At 42.9% G+C, this 18084-nt stretch overlaps 1 protein-coding gene across 8 annotated transcripts in view; it reads right to left on the bottom strand.

Annotated features, from left to right (window-relative positions):
• The window catches only part of LOC118229842 (saccharopine dehydrogenase-like oxidoreductase), a 303871-nt gene that overhangs the window by 179990 nt on the left and 105797 nt on the right, over positions 1–18084 (bottom strand). For 7 of the 8 annotated variants that reach the window (XM_035422298.1, XM_035422303.1, XM_035422299.1 and 4 more), the window contains 2 exons: positions 11909–12038; positions 9787–9836 (listed from right to left, as the gene is read on the bottom strand). The exons of the other annotated variant lie outside the window; for it this stretch is intronic. In XM_035422298.1, coding sequence (XP_035278189.1) covers positions 9787–9836; positions 11909–12038 — 180 coding nt within the window. The remainder of the gene's footprint in view (positions 1–9786; positions 9837–11908; positions 12039–18084) is intronic. 8 annotated transcript variants of the gene reach the window in all.

The following is an 18084-nucleotide window of genomic DNA, read 5'->3' as shown; positions in this document are numbered from 1 at the left end:
CGTTTGTAAGAATTTCACATGGAAAATACTGGAACAAAAAAAGAGAATATATAAAATTAAATGGACAGCATAAGTTTGGTTTCAGAAAGGGAAATTATTATTTTGACAAAACTAAATGAAAAAATGGAAAAATTAAAAAAGGGAAAAAATATTTCTAGACTATTTTTAATATCCTCTTCTGAGTTTTTTCTAGGACAATGGGCAGCAGCGTGAGCAAACAAGTTCCTTGCCTCCCTGATCTGCTCACTAGAACCTGTTTTGTACTTCAGTTATAAAACAGGGTCTACCAAGGCATGATATGACAGAGCAATATATTTCCCATTGAGGAAATGCTTAGGACAGAGAAGCAATGAGTGTGCAGAGATAGAATGTAGCAAAGGGAGAGATTACAGGGAAATAAAAAAGTAAAAAGGGAAAGGTAATAAGATAGACTGGAACAGTTTTAGAAAGTGGGAAGGAGGCAGAGAATAGAGAAAGAAAATCACAGGTGGGTTTGATGTTGAAAAAGCAGGTTGATGAGGGAAGACACAAGAGGAAATAGGAAAAAGAAAGAGACAGAATAGAAGAAGAATAGAGGACCTCCAACCCCTGCCTTATGTGCCGCCTCTCCCTGAGCCCCGGGCCTCACCTCAGCAGCACCAACAGCCAGCAGAAGAGCCGTAGCTACAGTGGTGACGGGGGAATGTATCCAAGTCTCCAGGAGATGAAGCAAGAAATGGAACAGCTGTCAATTACTATGGCTTGGTCCTCACCACCTCCAAACCCTGTGGCTCCAGGTAACCTATTCCACTACGCCAGCTCACCAAAATGTCTCCAGTTCCCCATCCTAGCACCATCCAGCCCGTCGGTTCAATGCTGACCCGTAGCCAGGCCAAGGCAAGATTGCGTTCCCAGCCACAGTCCGACATGTTCCAGATGCCCCATATCCAAATCCTTGGGGTGGCGTATCCTGATCCTCGGGGCCCAGACGATGATGGAGATCCTAGACCTCCCCTCATGGTCCAACGTAACTGGAGTATTGATGAGATTCATGAGATTGTCAAGGATTTTCCGGACCCCTGTGACACCGCCGACCATTGGTGCACAGCAGTGACCAACATGGAAGCTATGTACCAGCCCTCAGCCAAAGAACTTGAGACTGTTTTCCGTAAGCTTTCTAAACTCAGGTGGACTAATTTAAGAGGTGACTGGGATGTGGAAGCCATAAGAGGAACAGAATTATTCGCGACTCAGTTTCAGCTCCTCCTACCCAGGGTTCGTGCAGCCTACCTCACACTGACTTAGAATACAAGGCACCAAGCAAAACCCTGATGAAACCTGTGATGATTACAGAAACGGTATGCGGTCATGTTTCCAGAAACACTTTGGGCTCCAGCCTGAAAATCACACATATGATTGGGTTCAATTCCCGGCAGCAGTACATCCGGCTAGGTCAGAGTTTCCTATGAACACAGTTGCCAGTGTTCGTGGGTGAGAAGCTGGTGAGGGTATGAGTCCTGATTGTTGCATTAGCGACTCCTACTGGTTGGTCGGGGCACCTGTCCAGCAGGGAGGGGATCTGGGGGAGATAGCGTGAACCTCCGCGTGCGTTACGCTCTCCCAATGAAACTTCTCGCCGTCAGGTGAAAAGAAGCGGCGGGCGACTCCACATGTATCGGAGGAGGCATGTGGTAGTCTACACCCTCCCCAGACCAACAAAAGGATAGTGCATCGACCAGGACCGTGACACACACAGGGAATTGGTATAATGACTAAATTGGGGAGAAAATGGGATAAAAATGGCAACAACAAAAAAATGCTCTTGTGATTGGCCTCCTCCCATCCATTAAAGAGTTACGTGCATTGGATGGGAGACAGGCACTCTACAGGATGTTTGGGCTCAAGTTAAGCATGCAGAACGTCAGGAGGTCCAGAAAGAAGGGAAAAGAAAAGCCCGACTTGAAACGGCTCAGCTGATGTATTACCAAGGGGGGCAAGACCAACACAGCTGAGTAGGCCAGGGTCGAGGACGCAGTGCCGATGGTGGACGAAGCGCCTACAGAGGGCACAGAAGATGAGGTGATGCCAACACCAACAATGTGCTGCAGCAATGGAAGTGCTTCTGCCCTGGCCACATTGCCAGAAACAAACACCAGAGGAGAAGTCACTGCCCCAGAACAGAATGGACTATGGCAGATCAGCCCAGCAGCCAATGACTCCATAAATTACCTGAGACGGGCACAATAGGATAAGGCGTAACTCGTAACTCCAGTTATGAGAGAGGAGAGGAAATCTTGGGAATGCAAGAAAGTGTATGGAAAGCAAGTAGGGAATGTGAAGGAGTTTGTAAAAGTTTTGCACAGTCCACAAGACACGCCAACGCTAAATCTTCTTGTCATGGGTGAGTCGATTCCATTTCTTGTTGATAGCGGTGCATCATGGTCTGTTATTATGAAAAAGGCTTTGTCATCAGTACCTCTCTGGTAATTCAATGCAGACTGTGGGAGCGTTTCATGAATTGAACCTATGACTAAATCTATTTCAGTTCAATACAGTGATGAGGTAACTAAGCATAAATTCCTGCTGTCATAAAATTTCCCAGTAAACCTGTTTGGTAGAGACCTATTGTGTAAGCTTAAGATAACTGTTATGTGTACTGAATATGGCCTACCTACGCTGGGAAATGTTAGCCTACAGGCTGATGAATTTGGGGCCACTGATTGGTATTATTCAGCATCATAACACAATTGTGTAATTTAATTCCACTGAAACAGTCAGCACCAGCCCAGTTGCACTGCACCACTAGATTCTCACCCCTGGCTAGAGATTTTGCATTTGAACGTTTCTGGAATTAATCCTTATCTCCTGGTGAAACAATTTGCATTGGTACTGTTTTTTCAGGATTCAAATTTACTGCTGCATCTGTATCTCTGTATACTTGGCAGGCCAAATTGTTTCGTCACAAACTTTGTCCCTCATATCTCTCTATCTGCCACTGATGATGGAGAACAGGAAAATGTGGGACCATGGCTGAAACAAATGCAGTCTTTTACCTACTAGCGACCATCACCAGTGGGGCACATGGTGTCCCCATCAACTCAAACTTTCAAAATTACATTCTATGCTGTTTCATCTAAAAGACGAACACACTGGACGGCGCAGCCACAGCTGTTCCTCCCATTGCAGCCTGTTGAAACCAATGACTCGCCTTTGTTTACAAAGGCAGCATGGTAGGAGCTAAACCTATTATAGTTTCCCCTCAAAGGAACTACCGCCCTTAGAAAGCTCAGGTGCGTGGCCTTTTGTTCAGGTTTTCCATATAGTCAATGATGCTGTGTTTGCTTGTACCCCTTTTGTTCTTAACCCTGTAATTATCCTCTCTCAATTTTCTAGTGATGCTTGCTGGTTCACTGTTGTGGACCTGGCAAATGCTTTCTTCAGCATTCCAGTGCATCCTGACTCTCAGTACATTACATTAAAAAAATTTATATCATGTTCATTGGACAACTACAAAACACAGGTTCAATAAGGTATTGGTTTGCCTTCACGTTTCGAGGCAAGCGGTGGACATGGACAGTCATGCCACAGGGGTTTGTCGAATCTCCAGTTATTTTTTCTGCTGAATTATCTACCAGAAATCTCAAGAAATTTGTTCCACCTGCAGGTAGTACTTTAATTCAATATGTTTGACGATTTGTTGTGTTCTTCTTCTGAACATGCCTGTATTAATGATACTTGAGCTCTTTTAAATTATTTTGCTGAAAATGGCCACAATGTTTCTAAATCTAAACTTCAAATAATCCAGTAAACTGTTAAATATTTATGTCATGTTATTACACCAGCCAGCAGACAGTTACGGAAAGATATAATTGAATCCATTTTAGCGTTACCCCAACCAATCACAAAACAACAAATTATGTCTCTTTTAGGGATGGCTTGCTACTGCCGCACATGGTTGATGGATTATGCTGAAATTGTTAAACCCCTTTCTGACCTCATCCATGGCAAAAAAGTAGACACCTGAACGCCTCAAAGCTTTGACATGTCTGAAACAAGCACTTCTCTCTTCTCTATGTTTGGGCTTACCAAATCATAATCACCCCTTCAATCTGTTTGTTTCAGAAAAGAATGGATTCATGTCAGCTGTTCTAACCCAGCTACATGGTGGCAAACAATGGCCTGTGGGTTATTATTCCAAATGTTTAGACTCTGTGGCCAGGGGACTTATCCCTTACCTTAGAGCTGTAGCAGCTGCCACAGAAGCTGTTCTAGCATGTGCTGATATCGTTGCCATGTGCCCCTCATGCTGCATGTACCTCATGCTGTTCATGCCCCTTGCCTCGCAGGCACGTACTGCACATTTCACTCCTGCACAATTATTACATTGGCTAAATGTTTTGTTAACTATGTCTCATGTTACGCTGAAGTCTATCTTTCCAAAGGTGAAAGCAGCCCTGCCAGTACCAAAGGGAGGACTTCTCCATGACCTATATCCAGGCGATTGGGTGGTGATAAAAGACCTCAGAAGCCATGCCAGGTGCTGCTAACCACTCCAACAGCAGTCCGAAAAGCCGAGGGAGGTGGGTTCACGCCTCCCACTGCACGCCTCCCTCCACAATGCCATCGCCCAAGAGACACCATCCAGACCTCTGGGGAACTGACCAGACGATCTGGTTCAGATGCTTCTTCACCATGGTTGTCCTAGGAGTAACCCTTGCCCTGACAACATGGGCAATGTGGAAAAGAGAAGTACTATGGCAGGACTTTAATAACAGCCGCTCCGTGAATCACAGTAACACTCCCCTCAAGAGAATGGCATTACAGGCAGGAATTCTTCCCGGCTTCGAGAAGAACCCCAGCCACTAATGCCATCACCAACTGACTGAACATGATAAGGAACAAAATGCCTCCTTCTACACGTGAATGGGCAGCACCTTTTTATAATGAACGATTGTATAAATAATGTTTTCCTTCCCCTTCAAAATTGACATACAGCATTGAGACTTAAGATGATTAAAAGCTCAGCACAAAGTATGCTACTTACAAGGATAGGTTATCTCCAGGGCTTAAAGCAAGGAAAATGTCTGTGCCTGAAATGTGTTTGGGGGTTAGGAGAAATAATGGAGGGAAGGGGGGTTCACAAAATTAAGAAATGAATTAATTGAAAATGAACAGGTTTAATACCACAAATAACAAACAATAACAAACTGTACAGTAACAAATTGTGCAAAACAAACAAAAAGATAAAGCGCTGTCTATTTGCACTGTCCACAAGTTTGCTCTATCCAAGCCCATCTCCATTTATTTTTGACATATCTGTCAACTACAGTAACAGTTGTCTTTTCACCAGGTTTAATAAATTTTGTTTCCATTCTTCAGCAAAAGACATTACGTCTCGTGTGCATGACTTGATGACGACTGAATGTGATTGGATACCTAGGCTACTGTTATACACTCAAAACAAACAAAATAAACGCGCACAAACAAAACACAAACGTAAGATATTAGAGATACTTTGGTGGTATAATATGCTAAAAACATAGCCTAAGCCTAGCGAGCTGTAGGCTACAAGCCAGATGGATGACGGCTGTGGCGCATATCGCGACCCGTTTCAGAAAGACAAGAACACCAAATCTAATAGTTTCTAAATGTGAATCCTCACGTTAACTTGTAAGGTCCAAATGGCAGGAAAATGCATTATCTATTCATCCTTTCCTCAATCGGAAATCGTAGTCTGGTAATTGTATCCAAGTCCAAGCACAACTTTCAAAGCCATAAAGAATATCCAATACGCCTATCTTTATATGCATACATACATATACAGCCATATTCTTGCTACGCGACAGTTAAAAAAAAATACGCAAGAATATTTTCCATAGACCATATAATTACCTATTTTCGAATCTAAAACGGCCCCGCGCCGGAATTCCGGCACAGTGCTGGAGAACTTTAAGCCCTGTATCTCTGCTGTTAAAGGACTCCCAAAAAAGACCCTTCCTTTGTATGCTTACGCTAAGAGTTTATGTGCATTTTGCGTTCTGAAATTATTAATGAATTTTGTGTTGTAGCTGTCACTAGAATGACAAAAGGGAGGATTGTAGGAGTCACGTGACGACGCCGAGGAAGATGGCTGCTTGAACAGGAGGCTCCAGCACCTTTTTCATTTATTTTGCCTTAATCTGTTAACATCCATGATATTTTTACTTTAATCACAAGTTACCAGACCCAATACGCATCTCACCTACAACCAAAATGCCGAATCCCTGAAAAAACAAGTTTGAGTTTTTTTTTTGTAGAAATCTCTTGCCAGGGTGCTGCTGCGACTGAATTTGGAGTGAAGGGGATGGGTGCTATCCTGTAAAATTTTTTCAAGTTTTTGGAGGATGAGTTTGGTTTGGTCAATGCCTATGATTTTTCCCGCTGTCCTGATTTGTCGTTGCAGCCTGTCTTGGTCCTGTTTGCGCATGTTACCAAGCACACAGATAAGACCAAAAGACAGAACACTCTGAAGTACCGATGTGTAAAACATTTGTAAAATCCGCCAGTTTACATTAAAATGGTTAAGTTTGCGTAAAAGTACATTCTCTGCTGCAATTTCCTGAGTTTGCCTGAAGTGGCACAGTCCCTGAAGTTAAGTTTATTGTCTATTTCAATTCTGAGGTATTTGTATGTTGTGACAATTTCCACGGGCTTACAGCAGCGAAAAAATTGATTTCCACGTGCTGGAAGCACCCCATTCCCTCTCCTTTCAAGTGTGGGTTCTAATGTACTTAGATAGCTTATACCTAGAGCTATCGACAGCCCGTGTACATGGGGCGAAGGAGTCAACGATGATGTGGAATTCAGTCTCTGTGAAACTTATAAAAAATCTTTTAGGATGAACACCTGTCAGGAGTTGCGGCCTGGATCCCAGGGGGAGTGGGTGCTTAAGTGGGATGGTTGTTTTTTTTTTTTTCAATTTTTTTTTGTTTCTTTCTTTCCCTTTTGTTACTACTATTTTTTCATTTGGAAATTGATTATGTCCATTGGTGTTACTCATTTACAGAATGACTTTTTGTTTTACCATTGTTATAAAACGAATATCAATAAAGGAAAAAATTTGATCACAAAAAAGGGAGGATTGTAGAAGAAAAATGTCACATTATAATCATTGTATTGATTGTGTGCTGCCAAAGTAAGCTGAGTCAAATAACCTCTGCTCTAGTTTGTGCAAGCCCTAATGGAAAAAGTGGGAACTCAGAGTTATTCAGAGTGATAACCATGATTAAAGTCGAAAACACCAAGAAAACAATGGGCCTCATTTACCAACCGTTCTTAAGAAGAATTTTCTTCTTAAAACCCACTTATGCAGCTTTCACGAAGATTTTGACATTCACCAATGTTTTCTTATTTGGGATTTGTTCTTAGGTAAGAACAGAATCTAGCACACTCAAGAGCACACTTTACGCACATTTGAGTGCTGACATGTTTGCGCAAAATAATTGATTATTGCGTTTTCTTCAATTCTACAGTTGTATAATATTATAGGATTTAAATTACAATAATATTTTTATCATTTATAATATTTTTTAATAATTATTTTCATTATTTTACAAAGCATTAAGGTGCCAGGTTCTGCCTCAGAGGGTGGTTGCCTCAGCGGGAGTAAATGATAAAAATCAAACCATTGTAGTGACCTTTTATTTTTGGGGGTTTCAATTATGCAATGTTTGGTCTATGCTGCAAAAGCAAATGTTTAAATTTTTAATACAAAATAAGCACTTAAGCACTTAACACTTTTTAAACATATGGACATGTTGAAGTGAACATCACTAGTGGGTGACACCAAAATGACTGGCAATACATTTTTTGTGCAGTGTTTTTTGCAGCGATGGGTTTACTTCGATGCAGTTTACTGCTGGTTGATATAATTAGCGGTATTGATGTGACGAGAAGCGCTTTGTCGTTCTAATGCATAACACACAATTCCTTGCGCCCACTCCCACCAGTATTTTTTTTTTGCCTCAGATTTGACATAAAACCATTTTTTTACCTCATCAGTTGTGCGCTCTTCTACAGATACAGCGTTCACTGAACGAGTAATAGCATCCCATGCATCTTTTTTTGTGTTATTTTATATCAACTACTGACGCTACTAAATATGACAGGTCGTTTGCTGTTCACTTCCCGCAGCAAAACCTCCACTTCAGAACTACTGAAATTTTTCTTACGTTTGGAGTCCGGTGCTCCACCGTCTTTAGATTTTCGTTTGGGCATTACTGACTTTGTTCGCTCTCAACTTTTCTTTTCAATTTCTGTGTGTGCACACGGCCCTGCAGTCTCATGCCCTTTTATGGGGATTGGCGGGGCGTTTACCTATGCTAATTAGGAACAACTGGCACGCGCTTTACACTTACGAGGACAATGGGATTCATCATTTTAAGAACACATGTGCAAACAATTCTGTGGTTTAAGAACACATTGTGAATCTGACGTAGACTTTTCTTAGGAATTTTCTCAAGAACAAATTCATGAAAAAACTAGATATTGGTGAATGAGGCCCAATATCTGTAAGCAAAAAAAACAATATGGGTTTCAAGGGTTTTTGTGTGGACAAACCTGTTGTTGTGTAAATGCAATGACTCATCTTTTTCAGATACCTATTGGTAACTAATAAGAAACTTTCACAAGAGCAAGGTCCAAGATTTGTTGACTATATATTGTGTTTTCTCTCATTAATGCTTTGGAGTTACTGTGACTTCTCCACGTGAGTGTGTTAGACTTTTTCCCTGATGACTTACTCATTAAATAATTTTTGAATACAAGACAACAGTCTCTCTTCCTTCATGCTAAAGTGAGGTTCCCACTACAACAGCTCGATAGCTAAATTGTGAAACCTAGTAGTTATTTAGTTAGCTAGCTAACCACAAACTTCTCACTGAATTTCAGTCTTGCTAGCTTGCACAGATTTTTCATAAGTAATTATTTAGCTAGCTAGCTCATAATGTAATGTACAGTCTTGCCGAATACTTAAAATAAAAAATATCGACTGCCTTATTTATTACTTTGACTTGCAGAAATGTTAGAAACCACATTAGAAATGTCACAGAGTCCTGTATCTGGCCAGCAAAGCCACAGTTCGTCTGATGACTTCAGAGCTTTTTCGGAGCACGCACCCGCGGATTACTGTCATTTCTTTGCGTTTACCATGAACCTTTATGTTTAGGTACCCAGTGCACACACTCTGGTCCCAAAAGCCCATAGTCAAACTTGGCTGTGTCCATGAATTGGCTTCATGCGCCACTGAGCAGCTCCCATAGGAATCCATGGAACCGGTAAACGGAAGCTGACTCCAGTTCTTGTATCTTGATGGGTGTACCTAATAAAGTGGCCAGAGAGCGTATACATATCATATTTTTAGTTCTTTCCCAGTTAGGTCAGATTATGTTTTCTCTAGTAATGAACCAAACTGCAGTTGACGTGGAAGAGGACTGAGACCTGCCATTTCAGGTGGACCAGGGTGCAGATGTTCATTGGTGTGAATGAAATGTGTTCACCCAAACAAACAAACCACACAAAGGGAGTAAACCCATTGGGGTTACATGCACTATTTGTGAAAAAATCTATTTACCAGCCAACAGCGCAATAACCCAATAAGTTACAGGTTTTACCGTTGCCTTTTCATTTGCTCTGACCCTCTGTTACCCACAAAAGACGAGCAGCGAAGATATTTAATGTGGAATAAAGCGGAATGAAACACAGGGGCCCAGAATTATCTCAGAGCCTCATTATAGATATTAACCACTATAACTGATTAGTATTACCTACCTCAGGTCCAGTGCTTATGGTCAGGAAACTCTCAACAGCTGTAAGTGTTCCTACAATTCAAGATTTCAAAATGGGATATATCTTAGTCAAAGGTAATGCTTTGTTTGCACTATAAAAGACCATACTATATTCCAAAAAGGGTGGAAAAGTAGATTCTGAGAAATAAATAAATTTGACTTCATCGGAGCAAAATGCATTTTGATTTGGCCTTAATTCCTTGAGTTAGAGAATCAGTAAAATCATAAAATACACTATCCACATAAATACTTCTTAAAATGTTTAGCATTAAAAACATGACTAGCTGGGGCTACTAGCTGGCTCATCACATTAAGACTGTTATAGTGCATTGGTTCCCAAATTCGGTCCTGGAGTACCCCTGTGTATGCTGGTTTTTTTTCCAACCACAACTGCAATCCCAGAATTTTAACAGTTAGGTGCTTTTCATGGTTAGAGGGTGTGACAGATAACTAATTGCTTTTAATTCACCGCCCCACTGCGGTGAATTAAAAGAGGAAGCGCATAATTTAAAAAAATGTATATATTGCAAATGCGCCATACCACGTCCGTTTATTTGTTAAAGTTGTATGGGAGATTGTCATCATACATCCAACCAAGCCTATAATCTGCACAGGTTTATATTTTTTAAATGGAAACCTTACACTCTACTGTGTCAATATTAACAAACTATGCATATGCATTTTAACGGGTACACAGATTCATTTGTATTTACAGAATGCTATGTTAATGTCCGGTTTTATCATATCACATCTCAAACTTTCTGTAGTAAGGAAATCTTGGTTATAGTCACGGTGAATCGTTTCTGCAGCATTTGGGTAAAGGAGTGTGCTGGACTGATCATGGTGGTTTTATGCCTTGTGGGTATTGTAGTTTACGGTAGTTTATTGCAGTGGGGGAATTGGTGTAACTGTGATGTATTGGTAATGGGTAAACTTTTTTGGTGAATGTGTATTTGTGTATTTTCAAGTTTCATATGTGGGATAGCAAATTACACTTTTTATTATTTCTATTTAGTTAATTGATTTTAATAATAAGAATGGTATGGTCTGAGGGGGGTACACTTATTTCAGACCTCCATTTGGATCAGTGAGAGAGAGAGCTTGTGGTTGCATTAAGACCCTACTCAGTCCGACCGAAGGAAATGTTTGGGGGAGTGATTACCTTGTTTCTTTATTTGCTTATTTTTTTTGCACTTCAATAAAACGATTTTTTGCCGTTCACCCTATTTGTATTGTCAGCCACCTGTTTGATTGCTCGCCATCCTCACAGAGGGATTATTTACCCTCTTAAACCACATTGTCAGAAATAGAGAAATAGCAATGCGCACCATGAAGAATACAATTCCCATGTTTACATTGTGCTCATTGTGCTATATTGCAAACAATTACACAAAAGGGTTAATTCTTTTTAAATGATCAAATTAAAGGCTGAGGTGAATCAATAGGCTTCTATCAGGTCAGAATGTGGACACCTGGCCACGAAAACTAACCATCTGGAAGATAATGAACATTTCAAAGACAAATCAAATAATAATGAGCCAAAATGCATTGTGTCAATAAATTTCAAGAAATTAAACACATTTTATACATGTTCATGAGTCTCTATTGCTTAACCTCAGTCTTTCAATTGGTCCAAATATTTTGTTGTTTTTAAAATTGTTTGCAGCATAATACTATAAGCAAAATATGAACATGGGAATTTTGTTCTGACATGTGGTTTCAGAGAGTAAATAATCCCTCTAAAAATGAAAAGTAGCTAATCAAGAAAAACTGACAGCTTGTTCAAATTCTGGGATTGCAATTGTGGTTGGAATGAAAACCAGCACACACAGGGGAACTCCAGGACCAAGGTTGAGGACCAAGGTTAAGAACCACAGTTAAAGGATGGGCCCAATAGTCAGGCATCAAATGTGTCTGTGTAAACCCAACTTAAAAGCCGTTACTGACATTACAGGCTTGCTTGTTCTCTCCGAATCAATAGCGGAGGTCGAAGCTATGAACACTCCTATATAGGAGGAAAGTATGAAAAAAAATGTCTTATATGCATTAATTGATTATTGAAATACTACAATAAACACACAAATAAACAAAGTTTGATACTCTACCTTTAAAATGGTCTCTGGTAAACTGAATTCCCATATCAGCAGGAATGGAGTCAAATCCACAGCTCCCAATCACGTACACGCCATTCTCCGCAGCCTGGCTCTGATATTTCAGCTGCATCCCCTCTAGAAACTACAGCAACAAATTGCACTTGACATGCACACACAAATGCACAAAACAAATTCCGCTTTCAAACACACAGTAGGCATATTATCTGATTTTATGCGGAGCTTATTAGGGGCCTGACATCATCTAAGTATGAATTTTCCTTGGGCTACTTGCTGAGGGCTATCATCAGTTCCAAATATGCAACAGCACTTTAAGAACAGGTTGACTGACACAAGCAACATTCTGTCTAAATTTGGTTTATCAGACATTTTCAATAGAGAAACTGAATATGGAGATATGGATGATATTTCATGCATGTTTTAGATTTGCTTCACACATACTTCTTGAGAAACTTGCAGTCCAAGTGTCCATATATAGGGGTTGACATTAAGCCTTGAAAGGAAAAATCTTTACTAGCCCAAAGGTTTTGGTCACTATCGCAAAAGCGTAAGCCATTATGCAAATAAAATCCATAAATAAAAATGCATTTAGAGAAGTAATAAATTATATATTTTTTAGTCAATCAATAACAGAGCATTAAATAGCAGACCGGAGAAGCAAATTAATATGGGGAAATAATAGAGGTAACAAAAAGAGCAAGAGCACAGAATATGGTGGTCTCAGAGCAATAGAAATGGGTTGCAAACTAAAAATAGCATTCTGTAAAAATATTTTTAACGGAATATTAAGAAATATGGAATGTTGGGAACAGAAAAAAGGCCGTGCCGTATTATAAACTGGTATACGGTGATTTTATTGAAAAGCACAAAAAGTTAGGTATCAACTGGGGCACACAGACCAATAAGGTTATACATAAATTAACGATGATATAAATGGTGGATTTGTTATTTATAAAGATTGTACAGAAGAACAAAGTAATTATTTAAGTATAGCCACAAGTGGTGATGATCGGGGTCCAAGCAGATTGGGAGCATTTGGATGCTTGTTTGTTATTTAATTGTTAATGAAATGTGGTTTTCATGAATGCAAGCTGAAATTATGAGACAAAGCCCAAGAACTTGAAGATTTAGTATTAAGACCAGGTGAAGTAAGGCAAAGGCAGGGTTTGAACCCTCAACCTTTGGATTGGGAAACAAACTCCTTTTCACTGAGTTACTGGCAAAGTCAGTGTTGAGTGCATGTATGCATGAACAAAAAATATAAAAGTGTGTAATTCCACAAAGTTTTTGAAACACTCAAATACATTATGAATTGAATGAATTTTACAGTTTAGATACCTAGGCTAATTGTATACTTTTAGCACAATTTGTTGTACTTATTTTAACCTCTTAGCGCAAAACCCCTAGTGGTCGGCACGCTGGCGTGCCCAGATTACTAAACTGAAAAACCAGTTACACCACCTGACCATGTTGCTTCTACAGTCAAAGGCCACTGTTTGTTGAAGAAATTGTTTATATTTCATCTGTAATCAGCATCATAAACAGTATTATATATATATTCATACCCCACACAAACATGACAAACCCGCTGTTTGCCCTTCCCCTTTTGGTCCACAGACAAAGGAACATATGAGAGGCCGTTTAGGCCATAAATAATACTTCCTCTCACACAAACCATTATACTTTCTCACACACACCACCATACCCCCTCACATCATAGACCATTATATTCTCTCACTCACACCATCATAGAGAATAGTAGTGTGTGTCAGAGTATGAATTTATCTGTGAGAGACAATGCTAGTATGTGTGAGAGAGTTTGATAGTCTGTGTGTGAGAGAATAGTAGTGTGTGTGTATGAGTATGACAGTCTGTGTGTGAGAGAATACTAGTATGAGTGTACGAAAGGCTGCGGGGAGACTCGTGCACCCGTTGCCACGGCGACGGGTCTGTGAGGAATTGCAGGTGCTACTGCAGCGAGTAACTGTGGGTGCGACTGCGGTGAGAGACAACAGCGGGAAGAATGGCAGACGTTTGAGCAGTTTACGAATTCTTTTCAGTTAGTTAAGACTAAGTTAGATTAAGAGTAATCTCGGTTTGGGCAGTGTGTGTTAATGAAGCAATGTATACATTTGTATTACCGTATGGTTTATTAATGATACAAAGTTAGTTGTGTTAAGTTCTAAGCGCTAGTAATAGCCACTAGCTAACATGGTATTAAGACTGCATGGTGTTGTTATTAGCCATGCTATTGCTAAAATGGTAGCTACCCACGTTAGGTAGTTAATATCACGGTGATTGTGCGTATGCTGTATAGCGTTTTGTTGAAACAGTATATCAGCTGTGTACTTGTGTATGTTGTGCAATTCATGTAACAGTGCAGTGATATTTGTTTCGAATTATTCTTTATTTTAGGACCACACACACACAAACCGAATGATTACAGTAAAGAAAGTAAATCAAGAACCTGTGTTGCATCTTCTGTATCCTGACCGATACACCAGTACAAACACTGCTAAGCCTAAGTAATACACAGTCCTTACATGGGTTCCTACCCAACATTGTGGTCCTTCAAGCCGGATTGTGGTGTTTATTCTGGATGAAGGTGAAGATGCAGAGCAGCCGTGCCGACGTACTGAGCCCTCCAGTTCGGCCAAAATGCCAGACCCACTTACCTCGCTACCTAGAAGATTATGAAGTTGATCTTCATAACCTCTTAGGTTCTAAGAAGTACTCTGCACTTTTAGCTAGCGCAGCACAGCATAGGCATGGGCGAGAAGAGCAGTGGCATTCGCACCAAGTAGTTGCAGATGCTATGACCCCCTCTACCTACCCAGATACTTTCCCCTCCGTCAATACACTGGGGCAGATGACGACCACAGGAGAGTGGGACACCTTTGAAGATATTCAGCGGGCCCAAGGAAGGTATGCTTCATACACCCCCTAGCACACCCGCAAAGGAGGGACAGACAGGAGGCGAAGCTGTCCCGAGAAGCCACTGTGCCACGTTATGTACAGGGAGAAGCCTGAGATGTCAGCTGCAGTCCACTAAGCTGAGTTAGGGGCGATACATCGAGAGAACATACAGCTCCGCCAGACACAGCATGCATTTCAGTCAGACATCAGCAAACTTTACAAAGCAAAGGAAGAGATGTCTGAGCTCACAGACACTGTGCGTAGGCTCCAACCCCCACTGCCATTGACTGTACCTCTCCCTGACCCTGTGTGCCCAGCTTGCATCAATCCACAGGTGGAGGAAGGGAAAGATGATGAAGAGTGGCCAGCACCACCACCGTGGTTTCCTCCAGATGACGAAGAGGAAGATAAGTTGACAGCCTTAATCGACCAGATGGTGAGAGACCTCATGATGATGAAAAGCCAGGTAGCGCCACCAGTACCCAGCCAACGTAGCAGCCACAGTAAGAAACACCTCTCCGCTCCCTCTGCCTCCTCTCTCATGCTCTACGCCATTTCAGGGCTACCAAGGCCCACCGCAGCCAAGCTCCATGCCTCACCTGTGCAATGCAACTCCACCTCAGCAACCTGTGCCTCGTCATTCAGCTAGCCTGCACCAGCCAGCTCACCCACCAGCTACTAGCACAGGCCACCAGTGGCACCTAAGACCACAGCATCAACCTCTGGACCAGAGTCCCCCTAGACCACCAGGTGTAGCAGAGAGGAGTTACTGGGGACTAAGGCCCACCATTCCAGACTTTAGACGGCGGGACCCGGGTGAGTTCACCCGTCTCAAGATAGCACTAGGAAACCTCCTGCCAGCCGACGCCACAGAGCTGTTTAAATACCAAGTCCTTGTCAACCACCTAAAGCTGGAGGAAGCCTGTTTAGTAGCAGTTTATCTGCACTCTCCAACTCCATACTCCGACACCATGGCCACTCTTAACAAGAAATTCAGCCAGCCTCACCACCTTGCACTTAAGAAGATCGCCAGTGTCATGGACTCACCTGGTGTCCGCCGAGGAGACACCGCAGCCTTCGAGAAATTTGCATTGCAGGTGTAGTCCTTGGTGGGTATGCTGAAGACACTGGGGTCAGAAGGCGACGCTGAATTGAGATACGGATCCCATGTGGCGTGCCTACTTGGTAAACTCCCTCCAGAGCTAAGGGCCAAATTCCGATGCAGGATGTTCCACCGCCCTGATACTACGTACACCCTGCTGGAATTCTCTGAGTGGCTACAGTATGAATCATGGTGTCAGGAGTACGACGGCCAGTCATCCAGCAAGGTGCAGAGGCAACAGGCATGGTCACAGTCAGACGGGCAGTCTGGGAAGCGCACTGCTACCGTGCTGCATGAAGCAAGGGAGGTCACACTGAACAAAGATTCTGCTGCTCAAGTGTCCACTAGTTCTCCGCCAAGTAGCAAGAGAGGTAAACCAAAGCCGTACTGACCCTACTGTGAGAACTCCGACTACTTTCTCAGCCAGTGCCCCAATATCCAGAAACTCACCAAAGAACAAGTAGCTGAGTGGATTCAGTCAAAGAGGAAGTGCTGGCGTTGCGGAAGGTCACACCAAGCAGCCCAGTGTGATCTGAGGAAACCATGTGGAATCTGCTAAGGGAAGCATCTACAAGTTCTACATGAAGTTAATGACCGGAAGCCCAAGGAGGCGCCACCAGAGACGAGCTGCCTGGTGAGCACAGCCGCTGATGTCCTCTATCTGGACAAGCCAGCTGATGCCAGTCGTGTGCTGCTGAAGGTCATAAAGGTAATTCTGCGCCAAGGTGACTGCACTTTGGACACGTTCGCAATCCTTGATGACAGGTTAGAGCGCACCATGCTTCTCTCAGCAGCTGCTCAGAAGTTGGGATTAAAGGGAACTCCGGAAGACCTGGCGTTGAGAACAATAGAACAGGATATTCAGACGCTACAGGGCTCGTCTGTATCCTTCCACATCTCTTCAGCCTCTCAGCCCAAGAGACGGTTCCTGATCAGAGGGGTATTCACTGCCTCACGCCTCAGCTTAGAAGACCATTCATATCCCATAACCAGTCTACAGAAGAGGTACAAGCACCTATCAGGTTTGCCTCTACAACAGTTTGATCGTGCTAAGCCACTCATCCACATCGGTGCTGACCAGGCCCACCTGCTCGCCCCCATTGAGCCTGTGCGCTTGGGACTACCTGGCGGACCAGCTGCCATCCGAACGAGACTGGGGCGGACACTTCAAGGCCTGGTGAGACTCCCCGATCAGCACCTCAAACCACATCAGTGCCTGTTCACCTCCACCATGTCTCCAACTTCAGAGCTCATGAAGAACGTGGAGAAACTGTAGCAGGTAGACACGCTCCCATTTAGGAAAGAGAAGAGGGTCACACGCTCAAAGCAAGACCAGGAGGCAGTTAAGCTACTGGAGGAAAAAACCACAGATAAAGGTGGACGGCGTGATCCACTACGCGACGCCCCTGCTCTATAAGAGGAGTATGCCCTTATTCCGAGTGCCAAAGGAGGCGGTGATGCTAAGTTTGAGGAGCACAGAAAGGCGCCTGGCTAAGGACCCAGCGAGAGCCCAGGCCTACTGTGTGGAAGTTCAGAAGCTGGTGGTGGCTGGTTCAGTGAAGAAACTCAGCCCTGACATGATCTCTGATGAGGGGGAGTCATGGTACATGCCGTACCACATGGTGATGCACAACAACAAGATCCGCCTTGTGTTTAGCTGCTCGTATCAGTTCCAAGGCCTCAATCTAAATGAGTATCTCTTACCTGGACCTACCCTGGGGTCATCGCTACTTGGGGTCTTGCTTCGCTTCCGTGAGCATGCTGTAGCCATTAGCAGCGACATCTGGGGGATGTTTCACCAGGTTCATCTCTTACCCGAAGACAGGCTGCTGTTGAGGTTCATCTGGCGGGACTTGAGAAGAGATGACCCCCCGGATGTCTATGAGTGGCAGGTCCTCCCGTTTGGGACCACCTGCAGTCCGTGCTGTGCCACCTTCGCCCTCCAACAGCACGTCAATCACCACAGTAAGCCAGGAGACGAGGTCCGGTTCTCCGCAGATCAGTGTTTCTACGTAGACAATTGTCTACAGAGTGTGCCAACACCTAAATAAGCCAGACATCTGGTTGATAAGCTGAGGGAGCTCTTAGCCACTGGTGGATTCGACTTGAGACAGTGGGCCAGCAACGTCCCGAGCACCCTCAGTCATGTTCC

The sequence above is a fragment of the Anguilla anguilla genome, chromosome 6 (genome assembly GCF_013347855.1).
Source record: "Anguilla anguilla isolate fAngAng1 chromosome 6, fAngAng1.pri, whole genome shotgun sequence".
Classification (NCBI taxonomy): Eukaryota; Metazoa; Chordata; class Actinopteri; order Anguilliformes; family Anguillidae; genus Anguilla; species Anguilla anguilla.
This window is presented reverse-complemented; position numbering and strand designations above follow the sequence as displayed.